This window comes from Phalacrocorax aristotelis, chromosome 3 (genome assembly GCF_949628215.1).
Source record: "Phalacrocorax aristotelis chromosome 3, bGulAri2.1, whole genome shotgun sequence".
In the NCBI taxonomy this organism is placed as follows: Eukaryota; Metazoa; Chordata; class Aves; order Suliformes; family Phalacrocoracidae; genus Phalacrocorax; species Phalacrocorax aristotelis.
The window spans coordinates 114,819,063-114,842,265 of NC_134278.1; the positions used below are offsets into that span (position 1 = coordinate 114,819,063).

The window sequence follows — 23,203 nt, forward strand, 5'->3', positions numbered from 1 at the left end:
TATAAATACATCACGTTATTTTGTCAATTATTTCCAACACATATATGACAAAAGTTAGAAAGCAGATTAAAATTATTTTACTGATAAAACATTCTCATTACTGCAAAGCACAATGATAGGTAACAAGAAGAAAATATTCCAGTACTTACTCCTAGGAAGAAGAGTGTCTTCAATGAAGAAATTAAACGTGAAGTGAGGAATATTTCCTCTTTCTACTGAAACTGGAATAATTGTCACTTATTTCTATGGAAACTATTATGGAAGCTATTACAATCCACATAATTTCACAGGACAAGCATGGCTTCTACAGCCTCAGGCAGAGCACCCTTCCCCAGTGCCACCTATACTGCATCCTGCATTTCCACTTCTCTGACAATTCTTTGCTTTGGTGAATGTAAGAAAATCTGAACACTTACCAAAAGACCTACTCTTCAGAAAGCAAGTAAAGGAACATTTCTTTTTAAAGCAGCTTACTTTAATGAATCTAAAATATACTATATATGGGGACATCTGATCAAGAAAAAGAAAAAAATCTGATGTGTACATGCCTATATACTTCAGGAACATTAGCCGACTTCTTGTTCTCACAAGATGCCAGGTTTTGCCTCATGAGTAAAAATCCTGTGTCCATTACAAAGTCTGCAATGAGTTCTGTGCTTTGCCTTAACCTGCACTCACATTTTTTGTAGACTTTTCCTCTGTATGCCAGCAGAAGTTGAAAAGGATGAAAGAAAATGCTACCTCCATTTATAAAGAGGCAGTTCTCTGTAAGGTGGTATTCCAAACCAAGCATGCATTTGTGATCAAAACTCATCGTGCTCTCCTGCACCATGCAGGAAATTCCCCTTAAAAGCCCACATAAACTCTCCACCTTGAGAGGAAGAAACAGAACTCATCCTTCAACAAACGAAACCAAAAAACCCCCATCAAAAATCTTCTCTTTCCACACAGTCTATTCAGTTATGCACGTGCCTTCCCCATGCTACTTGTTCAGGATCACAGCCTACGAGAAGATCAATGGTTGCTGAAATATGCCAATGAAAAGAACAGTCTGTAAGCAAGGTGACTCCACAGACTGAGCTCTGCACTCGTCCCCTCTCCCCCTTTCAATGTTGAGGAGACCTACTTTGTGCCTCTGAATCCCAAAAGCAAACATAATTCAGTTACTTAGGTTCCACAGCAGACAAGGGCTAGGGAAAAATTTCTTACACAAATGTTTTCCACCAAAAATGTAAATGTAGCTTTGATTTATTAGTTATTTAAATATATTAACTAAAAAATTTAAAAGTTCAACTCAAAGCGCATCACAATTTATTATGCATGGAATTTTTTCCCACTAACATTGAACAAAGGATTTCAAAAAGTACAGGACTTTTCCCACTGTAAGAACCCTGTTTCTGTGTTCCTCCTACCAGTGGCCTCTCCCTCCCCAGCACACTGTCCATCTCCTCCTAGCTGTTGCACTTGAGCTCAGACTTTGAATCACCACTTTTATTTGTGCAGTACACAGTTCTATATTTAACTGAACCACATGAAAATTACAAAGTCAGTCGTCTAAATAGTAGAAAATCCACACAACACAATTCCACAAGCACTACTGTTGTTGTAAAATGAAATTTAATTTAGCATCCAGTTTTTATTGTTTTTACTGAAGATCATCTAGAAGATTTATTATGGTGACTAGAGCACTAGGGAGTAAAGAATTTTTTCAGGCTTGCTAGTAACTTTTCATCGCCAGTGGCATCACATGGTACCACCAACTCATGCAGACTCAATTATCTATAAATTTACTAATTACTGAATAGCTTTGATGGGTTCCAGAATAGTGTGATTTTCCAACCCAGCTGCCAACCCTACATAAGTGAGTGTAGCACTATTGTTTAGTGCTTTCAAGAAATTTGACAGTAGTGGCGTGACATACTGGCATACTAGAAATAAACAGCAACTCAGATTTTTGTTAGGATGTTTAGACTGAATCCTAAGATTCAATATGAATTCTCAAACTTATTTTTATTTTACCCACTTTTCTCATCTCTTCTGCCCTACAGATGGAGCTCTGCATATCCATTTCACCAGCTACTGGCAGAAGAGTAGCTACAGCTGTGATTCCCCCAAGTCACTAGCGATAGGACAAGAAGAAATGGCCTCAAGCTGCGTCAGGGGAGGTTTAGATTGGATATTAGGAAAAAGTCTCTTTACTGAAAGAGTGGTCAAGGACTGGAAGAGGCTGCCCAGAGAGGTGGCGGAGTCACCATCCCTGGAGGTGTTTAAAAAAAAAAAAACCATGTAGATGTGGCACTTTGGGACATGGTTTAGGAGGCATGGCAGCATGGCACTGGGTTGATGGTTGGACTTGATGATCTTATAGGTCTTTTCCAACCTTAATGTTTCTATGATTTTATGAACTGTACCAGGAGCCAGATACAAGCTACTGAACAAAAGAAAAATTAAGTATTAAAAATTTTCCAAACTAAGCATAGTTTCTCCATAGATTCTCTTCCAGTTAGCTACTACACCTTTTACAATTTGCCTGCCAGTAGCTAGTAACTTAACCTTACCCTAAATTTTTAATCATGGAAGAGTCCAATATCACACACATACAATATTGCCAGGTTAGGGTTAAGACTAATTTTCAATTCCTTTGGAAAAGTAATAAGCATACGTGCAGAAAAAATACTTACTCTACTCATTGCCCAGTACATTTCAAGCATGAACATATCCGAAAGCCCTGATCAGAAACTAAAACAGCTTTAAAACCTCATTATAACAGTTAAAAGGCCCAATCAATTTAAACACCAGACACCACAGATGCAGAAAACACCTTCAAAAATGCAGCTCACATTTACCATTTATACCTACAGAGAAGGTGACAGGGGAAGGGAGAAAAATTATCACAAATTACTTATCCTGTTAACAAATAACAAAAACTGTTTATGTTTCACTATTTTATCTCAGTGAAAAACACTAGGAGCATGCTGCTTAACATTTTAATGCATATCTGCTTCTTAGAGAAGCTTCATAATATTGGTTTTACAATTCTGGAACACTTTCGGTTTGATTTCAAGAATTTGCCACGGAACACCTGATTTGTAAGGAACACTTACCACTGATCACAAAAGACAGGCAATGTATCACCCTAGGGATTAAAACTGCTTCTCAGAAAGCTATCAGAGATACAGATGCTTTCCCTTAACCTTCTGTACTACATTCTGTAAGGTATTACAACACTAACAGATGCATATCTTTCACTCATCATCTGAATGCAACCAGAAAACAAAAAAATGTGGGGAACAGGGACATGACAAGAACCATCTAGCATAAGGGAGCTGTTTCCAGCAGACACATGTAGACCTGGTGGGTGGCAGCAGAAACCACTAGCATCTGGAACACAGAGATCCCAAACTCAGCCCCTCATTTAATGAATGTTCTGTTTAAGTACATCCGCCATTTTCTTCTGAGCATTTCTGTACATCAGACTGAATAATTTAAACTTTCATACAAATCTTAAAAGAAATAACAAAAACCAACAATGATCCATTCTGAGTTAGGACTAATCATGAGTACGCTCTGCCTACAGCAGGAGCTGTAGCTTATGAGGCCAAGTCAGAAAAAGCTAAGTTAGATGGACAGCGCTATAAGAATATTTGAAAAAAGGCAGCTCCAAAGTAAGGTGCACATTAGATTCTTTAGTTTCACTTCTCAGAAGGACAGAAGGAAGATTTAAAGAAAAAAAACAAATCAGTGTTACCCTCACTTATTTTAACTCTACAAATCTCTCACTCGTGTCTTGTACTTTTTGGTACACTAACATATATACAAATCTAACGTTTTTATTTTATAAACTCTCTAAAAGCCTCTAGGACCAAATCTAGCTCAAGTGCAAAAATATCATGGTGTTTGACATGAAAATAAAGGAAAAATGCTATTTTCTTGCAGAGCAACATTCAGATTTTAAGTATACGTATTTCAAGTCCTCTCTCTTGGTATCTCATTTGGTAGACACTGGGGAAATGAGCATTTTCTTTGTTCTTTGTAACCATGAAGCAATTCCATTGCCCTATTTGCCTTTTATTCTCAAAGCAATTTCTGCAGCCCACATCACATGTCAAAGGTAGATCGGAAATGCTGTATTGTCTGCAGATGGACTAGGTGATCAACCTGGTTTTACTTCACTAGTTTATGGCCTCCGACAAACCAAAGATTTCTCCTTCATAAATGCCATTACAGCAGTAGTCAGTCCCACCAGATGACCACACAATTCTGACTTCTGGCAGAGAAGTTTCCAACTATCCCTTTCATGACCTAAATTTCAGCAACATGGGTCAGAAGAAAGAGGCTAACTCTAACCCTAACTTTCATACCTCAACGTACCTTTCCAGCCAGTGCATGACTCCAATTCACAGCAATTTAAAATGTTTTAGGCATAATACTATTGAAGTTTACTTTACATTGGTTTTATATCTGATCCAGATGAACATAATTTGAAGACATTAAATTTACCCCAATGTGTTAAAAATATATACCCTATTACATTCTGCTGCCACTCTGCAAGGCAACAAGTAGAAGATAAGACACTAGAAAAACTCCTGGGAAGACACAGTTGTCCCACAAAACAAACTGAAGATAATTTTCTTCTTCCTCAGCTATCACATGTGACTGGCCATCCCACCAGGAAAAAAAATAATCACTTGCCTAATGAATATAACAGGTTCTCTCTCAGAAAACTGAATGCTCTGTCCAGGGCTGTTAGTTAATTATTTGCCACTCACTTTTTGTTTGTTGTGAAAGTGTTGACTGTTTTCCTTGCACGAGTCATCCCTCTTGGCAGAAATCTTTACTACACCACTTCTGTCAAATACCAGGTCACCTACATTTATGCCAAAGCTTTGTCTGAAGGACTAAGTTTCCAAGTAGGTTGGTAAAATTCTCTTAAGAAAAAAAAAAAATTATTTCTACTTCCCCAACTGCAACATCTTACTGGTTATGCTGAGCAACCTAGTTCTATCTCTATGGATCTACTTCTTTGCTAAAGTTAAAAGCAAACACTTCATCTGGAGTATTCTGAATTTTTGATAAAAGTATTAAATGGAAATTGGATTATAAAGGCAGTTTGTCTTCCACAGGCAAACAGGAGTTCTTTATCAACACCTGCTAGTTAGGGTTGACCCAAGTTGAATCAGAGGGAAAAATCTATATGGAAAGCATTTGTAAAATGCCAGTTCCAAACCTTGCACCCTGGTTTTGCAAAAAGGCTCTTTTCAAAGCAAACAAACAGAAAACCCACAAACACAACTACCAAGACTGACATTTAATTTCAAACAGCCTTCCCACCTCTCTGTACATCACATGAAATTCACATCAGCAAATAGCAAACAGTGTCACAAGGCAGTTATTGAAAAGGCATTATAATGCTTACTAAAGGCAGAACTCTCCGAAGAGTTACTATTCCTTGCAATACCAGCAAGGATGGACACTGTTATCTCTTCTTCTGCAGTTTGCCCTTTCTCATGGTGATTTCAGCTCATCCTTATCTCCTGCATTCTCCTGATGCTCTGAATGCTCCAAACCCACATTTTCATATATGAAAGCAAATCTAAAGCAGAGATTGATCTTACATTATAATCTTTCCAGAATTCTGCTTCAAGCAAGGTACTGCTTAACAAAATTAATTTTCATATTGCAGCATCAAGATTTTTCCTTTATGTTCCAATCTGAAGACAAGAACAAATCTAGTAATAGAACATCAATGTTAATATAAGAGGAGATGAAAAATGACACAACACTGCAGCAGGGGGGTACTGTTCTACAATAGGTCATGGAGGCATAAAATTTTCAAATTCATTCTTGTACCACTGTATAATCCTGCTAATAGACCAGGGCGCAACTGAAAGATTGTTAATACTTTGCTGCACAAACTTATATAGCAGGAAAAAAGCCAACTTTTGTAGTCTCAGTTTCCCTAATCATCAGTAAAACTGGGAGAAGAGCAAGAAGTAAAACTGGGAGAAGGAAGGCAGGAAGCCTCCTACTTGCTTTCCCTTGAGCAAATGGCAGAAAATCGGTTTTAGTTAACCACAAATTCAACTCCATATCAAGCCCCTATTTAATAAATGATACTAAGTAGGACCATAGAAAGGTTTTAGCAAAAAAAGTTCCAAGTAGTGAGCCAAAACAGCCCAGGCCAAAAAAAGCCATGACAGTAATTCGCTACTAGTTTCACTTAACCACCCTCCAACTGGAAGCTGCAGTACAGTCAGAACTCAGGAAACTTTCCCTTCATTAACTCAGTTATGCATGAATTAGTGTTTAGTAAAGGTGCCCACATCCTTATTGGAGTACAGCCTTTTGCTGTATGCAATATAAAGCACAATGTAAAAGGGAAGAGTTTCCCGACACAAGGCAGAAAAAAAAGGTCAAGGTCTTGGACACAGTAAACGCCTCGCCACTCTAACTTCTCCCCACACCTTACCCTTTCAGAGAACAGGGAACCAAAGGCGGCAGAAGATGACCCAGGCTTATGCCAAGCTGCATGCTAAAGGGCTTCCGCTGAGAGTCTCAAAGCCAAGGGCACAGTGAATTCCTGACGGCTAAGCAAAAAGAAGGAAGGTTGGGTAGAAACCAGCAAACAACTCAACCCTTGCAGTTAGATGCTGACACAGGTTCTACAGCTATTCAGCCTCAGACTTGGTGAAGAATGTGGAACAAAACACGGGATTTCTTCACCTCAATAATACCATCTCACACTAGTTCATACTTTTCTTCAGTTTTCAGATCCCAAATTTCTCAGAATTTCACTAGGAAAGGAAACAGAAGAAACTGGTTCTAAACTGGCAGCTCTAGAAAGAACTGTCAGATTTTAAACCTAGTGTTATTCTAATCCTGTTTTACAAAAGACTGATTTCAACCAAAATGTTTCATAAATTCATGATCAGAGTTTAAAGACTGATTCTAAGTCACTGTCACATTTGAACATAACTTGCCTGACCTCAGTGCCAGGAAAGGTCATGGAGCAGAACATGCAGTTTGGAGTAAAAAGCCACTTCAGAGCATTTACATAAAATATAGAGCTCATATCTAAAAAGAATGTTTATGGTTATAAAAATAAAGAATGTGTATGTACAGGTGTATAAGTTTATATAAACACAGACCAACATTTCAGCTCGTTTCCCCACTAAATATTTAGACACAAAAAATATGGTAAAGATCTCTTAATCTGGACTTTATTCCTGACTGTCATGGAACAACATGGTACAGAACATGGTAAAGAACTTCAATATTTTTCTATGCACTGAAGAATATTGAAAAACCTATGCAGACAGGAACAGTTAATCTGCCGTTACTCAAGCATAATCTAAAGAAGATGCAAGACTTCTGCTTGATAACACAAGCCTTGAAATGCCACCCTCACACCACACACATTTTTATGGGTACACATATTAAAAGTTTGTTTCAAATTTTGAAGCCTCTAGAATGGTTTCAAAGTTTTCTTCTTAACTAAACCCTTCTAAAATCCATTAAATGGAATCTGAACAATTTTACTGAAGTGCAGAAAGGGATACAAACTGTTCTTGATCTTCACAGAAATTATCTTTAACTTGCATTTGTATAAACTATGTGTCATCACACCAATAAGATTATCTGCTTATTTTATTTTTTTTTTTATTTAAAGCAGCTAGACTTTATTTTAATACCTTGGTAAGCTAACTATAGAACAAGCTGCCATAATAGCATACAAGCTTTAGTACTTTGATTATTTTCTGAGGTCCCTTAAAAGGAGATACACTCAAGTACCACTGACACCACCTTCAGAAGTTGAGTGAGCTGTAAGTTTTCCTTTCCTGTAGGTTAAGGCACGATTTAATTTCTCAGGCTCAGGTGTGTATATGGAAAGAGTATCAACTCTTCATTCTCTCTCTACAGGGAGTTACCCATTGAAGCTTGCTGTGCAGAAGGGAAAACTGTTTCAAGTTAAAAACAAAACAATTACTTCTCCTGTAAATGGGCATTCTGTACTTTGCTACAGTACCTACAAAAAAGGCCCCAATAAGTATCTTAAAATTCCTTTCACCATTTACTAGGGCATGGTCAGCAAAACGTAGAGCTGCTCATGTCAGATGTTTATGCAGTACTAACTCTCAGTAAATATATCTTATAAATCAAGAGCAAAATAGCTTCCATTCTGTCAAAAGGAGTTCAAGTGGGAACAAATACATGAAATCTGACCTTTATATCAAAAAAGCTCTTTTGGTTACCACCAAGAAAAGCAGGTTCTGTTACAAAAGATTCCAGCGCTCTGCATTTCTAAACCTGTTTGATGAATATTGCTATATATTTTCCCCCAACTGAGGCACACCAAGACCCTTTCAATGAAAGAAAAGTAAGAAAAAAAAATGGACTGAAAGACTGAAATGCACTGGAGACCTACTGCGATCCACAGCTACCAGATATATTCATTTGGAGAATATTGGCAGCCACCTTGATTTTGGATTCAGAGACACTCTTTTTTTCACTTCAGTTGTTCATAGATTCAAGATCCAAATTAAAATAAGTTATTTATATTGGAACCTGTCCAGTTACTTCTGACTAGCAGCAGTCATGCATCAGCCTTGATCTTCATGTGCCGATTTATCAAAACAAGGAACTGCTATGACTATCTTAAACGCTTAGAGTTAAAAGTTTCCAGTTATACAATAATTTTAACTCTTTTAACTCTTTTAAAATAGTAATAATTACAGTCAATAACAGAAACCATGCAGAATAAAAATTAATATTTGAGGTATTTCTAAACATTAACTTACCTTTGTCAACTGGGTAGATGTGAACATCCATTACAGGCTTCTGCATTTCTACGATTATTTACATCTATCAGAGTTCTCTAGATACTAGTGGGTCTCATTAAAAAAAGCAGCCCACATTGTCAAAATACTAGCTTTTAAATTGCTGCTTAAAGCTCTTCAGCAGACAGCAGTTCCACTGAGGACTTGAAGCAACGCACAGACTTTGCTGATGCACAGAAAATATCATAGTGTAAGAGTGATCATCTTTCTATTTCTTCATACATTTCAGAGCAGGACATGTCAGAGGTGAACAAAAGCTTGTCTCTTAAAACAGTAACACTATACTAAACATTGCTAATGCACAATGGTAGATAGCACATGTTTCATTTTCAGCTTAGGAATGAGCCAGACTCTGGTATCTACCTCCACAGACACCATCTAAAGAGTTGGAGGTTTTTCTTCCTAGTCTGAAGCAAAAAAACAGAAGGCAAAAAACCACCATCTTCTGTTAAGAGAGCAAAGCCTGTAACTTATACAATTACCAACAAAGAAGTGCATCCTTTATTGCTGATTTAGCCTACTGCAAACAACTTTCACCTCAGATAAAGAGAATTTAAGCAGAAGGAAGTGAATACCAAACCGACTTCGAGTAATCCTAGAGTATTTGAGATATACAAGTCTAATTTTGGTCATTTCTAATGCTTACAACCCCCCAAGACATCCGTTGGCTGTTTGTAACTTGATCTCCATTTACATAGAACCTTTCCCACAGAGTTGGACAGAAATACCCCAATCCCAAAATATAAAAATTCCTGTTATTTAAGAATGGAGATCAAATAAAAATGCTACCATTTTTGCTGAACTAATAATGTATATAAATGTACATAAATACAAAAAGTTTAGAAAGCTCCAAGATCTCCCCCTTATACACTAAGTTCATTGACCTTGGTTCAACACAAAATTTGTGTTCACTTATTCAAGTAAGAAACAGCTATGCTGTGGGTAACATTAGCATTTAAAAATATACAAACCACAGTCTCCCTCCAAATTTGTCCCATGACAAGTCTTAATGCAAAGGAGAGGGAAAAATCTTGCATTATGCTCTGAACACTATTACTAGAGTTATTTTGCTCTTTTCTTGCTGCAACAAGAAAACAGCAGCCTTAGAAGGTGGTCTCTATAGAAGACTACCACTAGGCTGCTCATGCAGCTTCAGCACTTCCGATTACAAGTGAGACAGAACATTTGGGTCCAACTTGTAACCTGATTGCAGCCCAACAGCTCAGAATCAATGGTGTCAATGCTCGTGACTCATGGTTTCCAAGTGCTTTGGCCCAGTAACAGCCACAGCTCCACATAACCGAATTTCTTTAAGCAGAAGGATGGGAGGTGGCATTACAGGACAGCAAAATCCTACATTAAGCTTGAAAAGTCAAGCAGTCTGATATCGAGAAGTGTCTGAACTAATAACTTTTGTACACTTGTGATCTGACCTCTTCATTTAATTTTAAATTATTTTTATAACGCATGCAAACAATCACATAACTCCTCTCTTTTAGAGGACCCTTAACTTGCTTACTGGGAATGAAAGAAGGTCAAAACATGCAATCAGAATTTTACAGAAAGCAAAGCTCCTTTCTGCTAGACTCTTGACTTCTTTTTAACCCCCATGAAAATTCTGGAGATAAATCAGAGAACTAAATCTACTCACTGTCTCTGCCACAAAACTCCTATGTGACTTCGGTAAGCTTTTCCTACTCATTTATATTCAGGATGTTCAGGTAAGTATTCTTGGGTCCCCACTAGTAGAAGTATTCAATACCCTTGCAGTTCTATAAAGGTAGGAAGATCTGTACTTTCAATGTTTAAAGCATCATAAAATTGTATGTTTGGGGGAGGGAGATTAAGAAAGAACTACAGTCCCAAGGCTTCTCAAGTTGATGTCCAATATCTGTGGATGTTTGATATCTCTGCTTTAGATTCTTATATATGTATAGTGAAGAATACCACCAGCTCGACTCACAGAAATGTCAAGATGGTGAATTACTTATTTACTTGAAGTACTAGGGGGTTAATTAGTTCTCTAAAGAAATTCTATAAAGAAAATAATTATTCTCCATTCAGGTCAATGTGCAAATGCTATAATAAGAAGATACAGAGCACGGCAGAATGTCTTATATTGCACCTATTCAGTACAGTAAATGACAGTACAATTCTGTGGAAGTATCCCTATAGTGTTGCAATTAAAAATGTGTACCTTTTCTTACTTAATAGTTAGGGAGGTTACTCATTAGAAATACTAGTGCCTGTGCAGCATGCGAACTCCCAGTGTCTTCACATCATGACAGGTTATCTGTTTAACGGAGTTATTTTCAGCAAACAAAGCTTACCTAGATGATATTTAATATCCTGCGATTTAAACCAGGAGATTAGGCCAGTAATCTTATGCTTTCTTATACTCTTTGATCCTTTTAGCATAATTAAAGACAGTTATAATGCATACACACAGGTTAGATTAATTATTATGGCACTATAACCTGTCTCGTCATTTCCTAAATCTTCAGTGCCAGATTCAGTCAGTCTATGCTTCCTACAAAGTACGGAACAAAATCTTACACATTCAGTTACTAGAAATGCAGTATTTCAGCTACCTTTTCAAGAAAGGCCTTATCTACAGTCCTGCAGGTTTAGAGATCTCCAGCATAAGATTCCGCCCCCCCTCTTTATGGAGATTCATCTACTCATAATTCAGGTTAAAGCCGGATTCCTGCCGAAAACTGTTTTAACCTACTATTATTCTCCCTGACTAATAATTAGGTGATATTTTAATGTGATCACAAGAAAAAATTTCATCTAAAGGGGGATATTTTTCCCCAAAGTATGCAAATTAGTCCAACAGTTTGAATGTTAACTTTTTAAAATTCTCTCCATTCAACATACAACACTAATTTCTACATCTCTGAAGATAGTTATTATACTTTTCACTTTCCATCTAATACTACATGTAAACTCATTCATAGACAATTTAAAAAAAAAAAGGCATAGTTGTAGTTGTATTGACTAAATCTGCATGAGCAGTTTGCCCTCTGGTGACTAACTTCATGAGAACATACAAGATTTGTAATAGGCATATACTGGTATGAATAAAGAATGACTGGAATGTTTGCAGGCTCCACAAGAAATAGCATTAAAAGGGTTAAAAGAAATGGTATGCATTAATTGCAAAGCACAGTATGATTTCATTCAAATTAAGAAGAGAAACAAACTGAAGATAAAGTGTCAAGAAGAGGAAGAAAAGAACTGCAACTGTAGAATAACCACATATGGGAAAGATGACAACTGAAATTCCAGAATTTTGCCTAAGACTTACAAGGGCTAAGACAAAATAAAGAAGCAAAAGGTCCCTCACAGGGTCCATTCGTCAAGGGTATAGAATGTAAGTCCAAAATCAGCTTGTTGTCATAGTGAGGGCTCAACAGCCAGAACTCCTTGTTCTCTGTGTTGCACACAGGTGATGTTGGCCAGACTACTTGGACATGCATCTTGGGGCTTGTGTGTATACGGGTGTGAAAGCATAAACAGACAAAACCAACCTAATTACAGATTTTGTTAGAGAAAATTGCCTCCCTCCTCCATAATATCTGACACTAACTTATTACACTAATTTCCTGCACTATCACTAACACCATGCTAGAGTTGAGGTGGGTGTGAATCTGCATTACATAACATACATATACATATATATACATATAAAGGATATATACATATATATACACATATAAATACATACATATATATACACACATATAAAGGATCAAGCTTCTACCCCCGAGTTTGGTAATTTACTCAGCCTGAGGGACTTGACTGACTTTGAAGACAGCCAGTTTGCGTTTTAATCTAATATGTGCTAATGCCATGCTTACTTCAAGCTGATTTGGAAGATACAGATACTGTTCCTCAAAATGACCTTTTGTTTCTGAAGACAGAGCTCTAGATTTATCTCAGCTCCTCAGATGACCACCGTTACTCTACTGAACTTCATATATATTTTATCTTCACAAACATTCCAGTGAAGCAGGGAAATAACATTATCATCTCTTAGTTACTAATGCGGAACAGAAGTGGAAGACCAAAACAGTGACTTGTCTAATGTCACAAAGAAATGCTCATTGACGGTGCGAAGGAAATAAGATCACAAGTTCCTAGCCAGCTGTCTAGCTGCTAGACCACATTACTTTCATATAAAATGGATAGACAATTGAAAAGTCATGTTACATTTTGTTCTGTTATCCAGATCACATTTGTCCTGTACACCTGCTTACTTAACAGCTTAAATCACCTGCTGAACAGCTATAGTTCCCTTATACCTACACGCTGAGCTAAAAGGTTTTCACAAGGGAGGTTTTTCTTGGTCTTACCTTGCTTTTGTATGCAAGGACTGTTGAAATGTTGCCTGAGTCAATTGCTATGACTGTTCACCTACATTCTTTCTCCGTGTCCTTAGCTAAAAGTTGTTGGTGGACAGTAATTTCTTCCCTTTAAAGATGCACAAACACACGCAAGTTAGAGTGAAGAGAGAGGAAAGGAAGTGTTGGGGCTGGAATGCATAAAATAATTGCAAAGTAGAGTTAAGTTTTAAAACTGCTGTTGTGTCTTGTTTGAATTCACCAGGAAGTTTATTTAAAGACCAGTAGAATGCTGGATAATTTCTACAACAATCCAGTCATAGAGATACCCTTTGCCAGTTACCTCGAAATGGTAGAATAAATGATCCCTTCCTCAGGGTCACCTAGCACATATCCTAAGAACAACACTTAGGAGTACTAAGGAGTACTTCTAGATTCCTCCACCTATAAAATGTGTTTTGAAACTAGCTCTTTACCTGGCACCCCTCCTGTCCTACCTCAGCCTCTTGGGTAGCAGTACAAGGGGAAAGGGAAAGGTTGACTGCTAGTCCTGTACAGTGTTTGTGTGACACTAGCAATTAGAATCCTAGAAAACATGCAGTCAACTCAGCCACCATCCTTGTGCGTTCCAAAATACTCAGCATGCAGTACTGTATAACACCTCTCCAATGACAAACTAAATTTTATTTGCAAGATGAAACATGAATCTGCATCATACTTTTCAAAGGAATGAGTTAAATGTTCCTAAAATGTGCTCACTGATACTGACCTCTCTTCTCAGAGGGAAAGAGTTAAATATCCTCTTTTATTCCCCAAAGGCTGCTGGTTCCAGGCAGAGGTGCCATGTTTTATTTAAAACATGCTCTCTCTCAGTAACCACTTGTTCTAATTGGCAAGGCAAGGCTGGGTCCCCAAAGCACATAGCTCATTACATTCAGTTTGGATTACAAAAACACGATGAAACAAACTGCATCGAAATGTACAAATTAACAGCTCAGGAGTGCACAACACGGACATGGAATTAGATTGTAATATGGAACAAACTCCACAGGGAGGCTAAGGAACAAATCACTAGTGTCTCTATAAACTATAGAAGGTTTCCAAACACGCAAATACACAAAACAGAGCACAGACTTTTCTATAACTCAAGCAAATTGCTAAATGGGGGGAAAAAAGAGAAAAGCATTCCCTCTCCTGCCTTATGCACGCATTTATAGGAGAATAGAGTTACAAGAAAGTTTAATAAATTAAACCTGTGGGTTGCACAGTCTAAATCGGTAACTCTGCTTTCATGCTGGCAATGTGCAAACATCACGGCAATTAAGTCATATTTCTAAACTTTTTTTTTTTAACAGCAGAGAACCTATACACAAGAGACTAAATTACAGCTAGTGTTTCAACGAGTCATTTTGAAAGGTTACAAGTTAGAAGGTGAACAAGATATTAACAAAATAGAAAAAGCTCGCTTTACTGTAAAGAAGAAAACATACTAGTAACCAGAGCTATGAAAAACTAAAAATAATGCAAGTCTGAAGAAAAAGGGCTGAGCTCTTTTCTCTGCTCATAGATCAACCTGTACGATGGGACTGGCAATCGCCTGAGATAAGAAAAAGATAACACATGGAAAATGTCAGTGATGTCTTGTCAAGACAGAGGGAAAAATTGAAAAGACTGCCAAATAGTCTTAATTTAGGTAGCCAGTACTGAGAGGAGGATGTATTTTGGTTTAAGTGTAATTTATATTTTTAACAAATGAGTCCCAGATTACTAGACTGTGAATTTAGCAAGATGCAATCCAATGAAACAGCCACTAAAGTCCTACAGGGTAGTTCTCTGATAGGATTGATTGACTGTATAATGTTGCAGTCCTTAATTAAAAGGTATTCAATTTTCCCTGACTGTGTAGGTGAAAAGATACTTTCAAATGACTGGAAAAAGCCCTACTAACTTGAAGTTAGCAGTAACCAGAAAGAAGAAAAGAGAAAAAGAAAACCTGTCCTACAAACCTGTCCAAACACACAACATTCAAGTGCCAGCTGTGGAAGAAATTCTCTTTCTTCCAGTGACAATTGTGCAGAAATAGAAATACTTCATGGGTCTGTTCTCCATCAGTGCTTGCCCCTTCCCGTTATTTTATATGGGAGAAGATGGAAGAGGAGGAAAAAGGAGAAAATAATTGAGCAAATCAAACCAGCAGCTGAGCCATTGGCCCTATTGTGCACGCAACGCCTTCACATAGCCAGGTCCCAGGCAGACGAGGGTTGTCTCTCCCACACAGCATCTTTAACGCCATTCTATATAATGGATAGCAAAATCATATCCACATTGCCACAAAGCAACATAGGAGCCCTGTACTCCACAATTTCCATGGCATGATAGTAGAGACACGGGGAAAAAAGTGGACCTCTCAAGTAATGTTATACTAACTTCACTCAAAATGTGATCTCTATTTAACTGTTAAAACTCCAGCAAGCATAGAAAGCTTCAAGTATCCTTCTTTCCCATATTTCCAGTTCTCCTGTATATATTGAGGACTAGCAACATTTCATGTGGAATAAATATGCTGGATAATTTGCATGATGGTACTATTTTTAACAGAAGTAAAACTATTAATTCTAAGCTCAGATAACAACTATACTTGAACAAACTAATTTTCTATTAACTTATATTTCCCCTCCACAACTTTAAGACAGGTTAGGGGAAAAGGAGTAAACTGAAAACATATAAATCCTTTCCCAATCCTTCCACAAAATATTTCACTGTTCTAACAACCCAAAAAGAGCTATTACTCAGATCTTTACATTTCTTTGAAGTCACAGAATAATCCATACTAACAGAGTAAAAAAAAAAAAAAATCTTCAGGGTCAGCAGTGCAAATTAAGCTTATAAATAGGTGAAGCCCAACTGAAGTAATTTATCCAAATCTTTTTCATAATTCTATCTCATGGTGATGTCTTTCTCAAGTTTAGTATACATCTCACAAATTTACTAATCATGCTAGGCATCTTTTCCCTACCAGCTTCCCCCTTTTAAAAATTATTTGGGTATAGAGTAAAAGAAATTAAATGTATGCCAAAAAAAATAATCTATGCTTATATATGGAATGTTATAATTAGTTTTTAGTAGGTGCTCTAGAAATCAGAAGTATCTGTGGTGCCACTGTAACCATATATACAATTTTCCAAAGTATTGTTTAGCTTCCAGCCTGATTGTGTAATAGAAGTTGAAGATCAAACTTGACCACTCTCATGTGCCAGCCAGAAAGCGCTGTTTTTTGTAGTGAGCAGTCCATGTACTTCAAAATACAAAGACAGACATGAATGGAACAACAAATTCTAGCCTAATGAAGCAACAAATTGAGGCACCGGTTTCCAGTAAGAGCCAACAAAGGGAACGCCATACTGCTAAAGAAATGTTTCGTGTACAGGTAAACAAAACTAGTACTTAGCACTGTTGTAAATTTCTGAAAATGCTTGCTGCTTTTCCAGCAAAGTACTAAAACATGTGGATACACATCAGAAATTACAAGGATCTGGAAAATGCAAACAGAACAGATTTTTAATCATTCATTTAGGGATGAAAACTTTATGAATAAGAAAAAGGCTGAGTAAAGCATACTTTATCATACAACATGATACAGCAAAGATAAAATTTGAGCTAGCGACATGCAAGAGGCACCTGTTGAAAAGGTTTCCAGTAAGCAAGCTCAAAGCCTGACTGAGGATCAGGTTAGCAGCTGATTAACAGCAAAATCTATTTAGGCAGGAACGCTGACTTTTGCCAGCTCATACTTACAGTAGGTGTTATTACTGCCAGACAAGGAAGCATTCTAAATAGCTCCCAGGATTTACAAAGACTGAGAGAAAACTGTGTTATTCAAGTGACTGAGTCACATAAAACCTGCAATTTTGTAAGCTCCAAAAATTGTGTGTGACTTAAGCACGACAAGATAAAGGTCTGCTCAACAAAGCAGAAGGGTTAAGATGCACAAAGCCAAGAAATAACTCTACACAGTCAGACGTTTGAGTGAGTTCAGGAAATAAAGAATAGCAAATAATCTGATAGTACTAGAATTGGATGATACATACAAGATGTTAGTGTCTATTTTTATTCTTCCCCCTCTTATCAGATCTTTCACATTCAGAAGAATAAGATATACTACTGAAGTTGCAAAATTTCATAATCAAAACTGGCATAGAGCCAAGCATATGTATTGGCAATACCTGTGTGGTTCCAGCAATACCAATTTCTTACTTGATAGACTGAGATTAAAAATCTATAATTTTCATTCATCAAGATACCAGTATGTAAAAAAAAAATGTTTCAAATCAAAAATAAAATGGATCTGAGATTCAAGCTGCTTAAAAGTCAGAATTCTTGTGTTATATGGCTGAAGTATTTTCTCAAATTCAGTGATGCTGATCTCGCACTTCACAGAACACACTAACATCGCATAGCTGGATTAAGAAAAGAAATGGACACCCACCTCTAGAAGTTTCAATTTCAATTACACCTTCAGACAGAAGGGCTATGAAATTGATTCACAAATCCATTAATACTCTAATCATCATTTCTTCTTCCAATTTTCCAAGCGCATCTCTCCACCAAACCATCTAATGCTGCACTTACCTTTAGCATCACATACTACTGAACAAGCTGAAATCCACTGCCTGCACCCCTCCTTCCAATGACGAATGCGACATAACACAAACTTGCTAGACTCACAGTCAAACGGATTAAAGGCAGCCTGCATTTTTGGGGCGATTTAAGTAGAAAATCTAGTTTTATAGTTTTCTGTATTTAAATATTTGTTCTTACTCTGTAATAGTTTGTTCTGTGACTGTTCCCAGAGGTTCCAATTAAAATTGAGTTCTTCAGGTACCAGGTGTTGTTTTCATGAATGTTTGTAGAACTTGTGCCTGAAAGACCCTACTTTGCAAAAGTGGCTTTTGAAAAGTACTCAAATAATGTCTCTTCCTGAAATTCATATTAAAACTTCCATAAACCTAATGGGAGCAAAGATAGATTAATAGAGGATACTTCTGAAAAATTTCACTCATCACTGTCCTGTATTTTAACCATTCAGATTTCTCAGTTTACCATAGTGAAAGAAGAGAGGTTGCAGTATTAGCAAAAGATGTGGTGTCACTAAGGGAGATACTCTGGCCGTAATTTGCATTTTTTCACTTACCAGCCTATATTCTGATTAAGAAAAAACCCACAATTGTTTGCATTTGTATTCTGGATGCGCAAGATGTCTGAAGCAGCTATGCTTTAACCATCTGAAGAGCAAATTTATTTGAAGCAATTTAATACGTAGGATTACACTTGTACTGTATCTGGAGACTTTGAGGCATTGATAGCACGTGGTCAGCACTGAATTGGAGACAGAATGTTGTAAAGTAGTTTTCAGAAGTACAATTAACTTGAAATCATTTCAGAGAGGCTCTTGAACATTTCAGAGTCTGCTGCTTCTACAGGACTTAAATAAAAGGAGTCAGATATTCCTTCTTGGAACAGACAGATGGGGTGAAGAGGAGGCAAAGAGGGGTGAAGAGGATAGCTAACTTCAAGTTTCTCTCCAGTATTTATCAACATTTATGTGCAAGCCAAGAACTAGTCTGTGGCAAATGAACACCAGATTTGTGGTTGTACAGAAGAGCTTAGTGAGCCTCCTAGATTTAGGTCAACACACTGGGCTCTTCAAGGCAGAGGGTTGCACATATCTGTGCAGTATCCAGCTCACTCTTGCCGTAAACAGCTGAACAGCCTAATCTCTATAATAATCTGTGAAAAGTATTCCTGTGTTTAATATTAAAAAACTGTACAAAGATAGCCAAAACAAGGAATTCCACTCTCCTTGCTATATAATCTTGCTGCTTTTGCTGTTTGTTTAATCTGGGGACAAATGGGAGTGAAAATTCAGTGAGTTTATCTTGATAATAAATTTAGAAATCACAAGTATTTGGTCAAACAAGAAGGCAAACTTACAGCCCCCGACCATTGCCCTTTGCTCTTCCTAGAAAGGTTGGACTAGATGATCCCTGAGGTCCCTTCCAACCTGTGATTCTGTGATTTCTGTGCTAATTAACCATCACAGACATCAAACTATGACCAGGGACGCAGAGGAGAGGAAGGGCAGAAGCAAAGAAGAGCTCATGATCATGTACTATACAAACTTGTACATAGTTTAGAAGGTCTAAAAGACCAGTAAAGATAGGAAGGTTCCACGTAATAATTCATATTGCAATGTAAACGCAACAATGTTTTCATCTTTTGCTGACTTGTTGCCCATCTACCCTGATTTATATAAAAAGATAAGCGCTTATATAAATGCAAAGGGCTTTGCTGCTCTGTGTACGGAAATAAGTTAAAATAACAGGAAGACTGGATTCCCTAAAAAAAAAAACATAAACCAAAAAACCCCACAAACAACCAAACAAACTCCATTTAACAAAGTTACTAACCTTTTTCGTTGTGTGGATTTCTTTTTTCTAAAACAGAAGAGAAAGGAAATGATGGTCAAGTGAAATAATAATTCCCAATTTTCCCTTGCATATACATCGGCTTCAGTACATTTGAGTTAATAACTTGCCATAGAAACAAGAGGAACTTTTTTCACATTGTATCTTTGGAGTGCCTGGAATAGTGAAAAACATCCTCAACAGCTTACTTGCCTAAAACCTTGTTATCTGTGATGGTTAAATTTACAGAAACAGAAGTATACATCTTTCTATTTTAATACTGTGGTTGGAAACAGAGAATAAAAAACCACAACCCTAAAAATGTTTCACTAATATTAAAAAAAAAAGAAAAAAAAGAGTGTTATGTGGGACTGATGACATTGACAGTTTTGAATTACTAAAACAGGACTGCTTATTTCAATGCTACTTGTTGAAGAAATCATAGTTTAAAAAAAATCTAGAAGATAGAGTAAATTTGCATTTATCTACAATACTTGGTCGTGTTCCAACTAGCAGTAGCTTTTTAAGTTACTCAAACTCTTCAAGTCTTATTTCATTAAAATAAACAGGCTGTAAAGAAAGTCTTGAAAACTTTAAAAGGTAAGCTTCTACCCCTCCCCCACCACCCCCCCCCCCCCCCCCCAAATCACACAGATGTAAAATTACAAGATCATATCTCAACAACAGAAAAATGAATTTGACCAGAGGCAATGGCTTTTCAGGAGAATTACAGAACAGAATCCAAGACTCTTCCTTCTTATTAAAAACACACAAATCAAAACAAAATAAAAAAAACACAGTAAAACCAAAATAAAAGATGCTTTACTTAATGCCTGGCCTGCTGGCTGTGAAGTTTTGGGTACTCTGTTAAATGCAGAATACGAAGGATAAGCCATTTTGATATCTTAGAATCAGAAAATACACATTTCTGAGGTATGCAAACAGAAGTTGTTTACAGTGCTAACAGGAACATAACAGTTGTACTGAGTCAAATCAAAGACTTAGTAGCTTGTTTCTGACAGCCGTCAGTAGGGAAAGAGTACAAGAAGGGACTACTGCATCCTTCACTATACCCTCTTCCAGTGATCCATGGCTTTGGAAAACAACCAGGGAAATATATGTATCATTTTGCTGAACAGCCTTTGACAACCTTTCTTTCCCTTGTGTTTGTTGCTGAATCCAAGATGTGAGATCTACAAGTCAAAATTTATTTTTTGTAAAAAAAACTCAGAAAAAGCTTTAAAAATTTTTTTTTCCTCATCCATTTTGCCGTAATTTTCAAATATTCTAGATTTCGCCTTGGAAACCAATGACCTTAATAAAATTTCTGCAAGCTCAATATTAATGTTTCATAGACCAGCCAATAACTGAAAGTTTTAAAAAAATTCTTAACTTTTTAATATTGTATCTGTTCCCCCAAGAGAAATTAAAAATAATGAACTATGACAGCACTCTTATTACAATTAAAAATAAGTTCACAATACTAAGTACCACCAAAAAAAATTCAGAAAGGCAAAGCTAGAAAACACTAACAGGAAAGGTTCAACAGCAATTCCTAACATTTTACACAATAGAAATGACCTTGCAATAAGAAAATAATACGTAGCAATTAGAGTTAGCCTACTGATGAGCTTCTGATGATTTAACGTTCAAGGCCTGCAAGTTAAAAAGAAATGGAACAAGAAGTTTTCTATACCAACTTTCCCGTTTCATTTTTTATCCATACTGTATTTCAGAGATTACAAAATAAACCCTACACAATTCCAAATTACAATTCAGACTTATGCATTTTGAAAGCTGTCATCCATATAGGATCTGTGCTGACAGCAGAGCTCTCTAGTTCAAGGGTTTTCCAGAATTCCATAAAATTCAGGAACAAGGATTCATTGGTACATTTACACAAGAAGTTCTCAATTAGCAAATAAATGAAGCACCAAAGTGAGGAAAATCTGATTACATATGCACACTGAAGGAAGAAAAACCCATGCACAAATCCTGAAGGAGATGCCAACAGTGTGGTTTCCATAATCTAACAAAAACACAAAACCTTTTACTGCACTTACCAGCAAAGCATTTGGAACAGAGATTCATAGTCTTGCTGGACCTGGGGCAAAAATAAAAAAAAAAAATAGAGCTAAAAAATTCATTATCATTCTAATCAATCCAGGGAAGGTTTTTTTGGGAATGAAGCAATGGTACAGAGAGGGTAGGAACTTAAATGACTAGGAATCAAAGATAAGTGGCTGAACTAGGGACAGGGGGAAGATACTTCATATGGCAACCTCTTTCCAATTTCAAGAGCTTCCAAAACATGATTTCCACACATTTACCTCATATTTAAAAATAAGCTTACTTTACCATTCAATGTATATACACTCATCATTCAAAACTTTCTATCACAATATGATAATAATGATAGACAGGAAGAGCCAATACATTCCACTTGAATATTAGACTCTCCTTGGCCACAGCTTTGCAGTCCTGACAAATCCTGACTACAGCACAGCAAAAGAGAGTTTAAAGTATTGCACTTATAAGGACACATACAGATGTGCTCTTGGAAGCCTAGCTGGAATAGCTTAAGAAGTTATTACCTCAAGCTGTTCATTACTACCCTCAGCTGCATCCAGCAGTAATTTAAAATAACCTGGCTGACTTTGCACTGACATGGACTAGGATCCATTAGCATGGCTCAACTTCAAGGGCAGTAACCTTCAGCTGAAAGAAAAACAGCTGGAGAATGACAGCAACATCTTAAGCTTTCCAGATGTCTCCGAAGAGTTTGTGCAATTATGCTGCAAGTGTTCACCCTCATACAGGAAGTCAGTAGGCCAAAAAAAAAAAAAAAAAAAAAAGAGGCTATAGACCTCTCTAGTGCTACCATGAAACTACCCAAAGCAATATACTATGGGAGAACAAAGTTTCTCCCAGTTTGCAAAAAGTTCTTTTCTAACGTCACAACTACTCTTTTACAAAGTGAGCTGGAACACACTATCAAAAGCTCTCCACATATTTAAGTGTCTTTAGGTAAGAGCAAGCCAGTTTCTGTGCACACTGCCCAATACTTGATTTGTTCAGTATTCCTGAATCAGCTCTGTCATTATGTATAAGCATTAACACAGTTTTGAGCAGGTCTGAATGTATGTACTGACAGGCAAGGTTGTGCCAAAACTGTCCATGCCCACAAGGCTTCTTTGCCTCCTCAGGGCAGCCTCTAGCTGGAACATGTCATTTAGCCAAATTAATTCATAGAATTGCACCTTGATCTTCAGAAAAATGCATACACAAAACCAACCAAGACTACCAAGACAGTTGTTTTCTATTTCCAGCCGAACGTGGATGGAATTTTGAGATGAGATCTGCATCTTACAACATACAAATCACAAAAATCAAAACTGATCATCTCAAGACAAAAATATTGACAGTTTTTTCAAAGCAATTATATCACAAAAGAACACACCTACAAGAATTATAGAATTCTCCCACCCCAAGTTTGCAGACGGATATTTTGAATGACTTTCCAGTAACAAAGTAAATCCAGACTTGGTCAATCATA

At 36.9% G+C, this 23,203-nt stretch overlaps 1 protein-coding gene across 1 annotated transcript in view; it reads right to left on the reverse strand.

The window, feature by feature from the left end:
• The window catches only part of ZFAND3 (zinc finger AN1-type containing 3), a 141,271-nt gene that overhangs the window by 86,355 nt on the left and 31,713 nt on the right, over window positions 1–23,203 (reverse strand). The window contains 2 exon segments of the mRNA XM_075089146.1: window positions 19,651–19,677; window positions 21,711–21,751. Coding sequence (XP_074945247.1) covers window positions 19,651–19,677; window positions 21,711–21,751 — 68 coding nt within the window.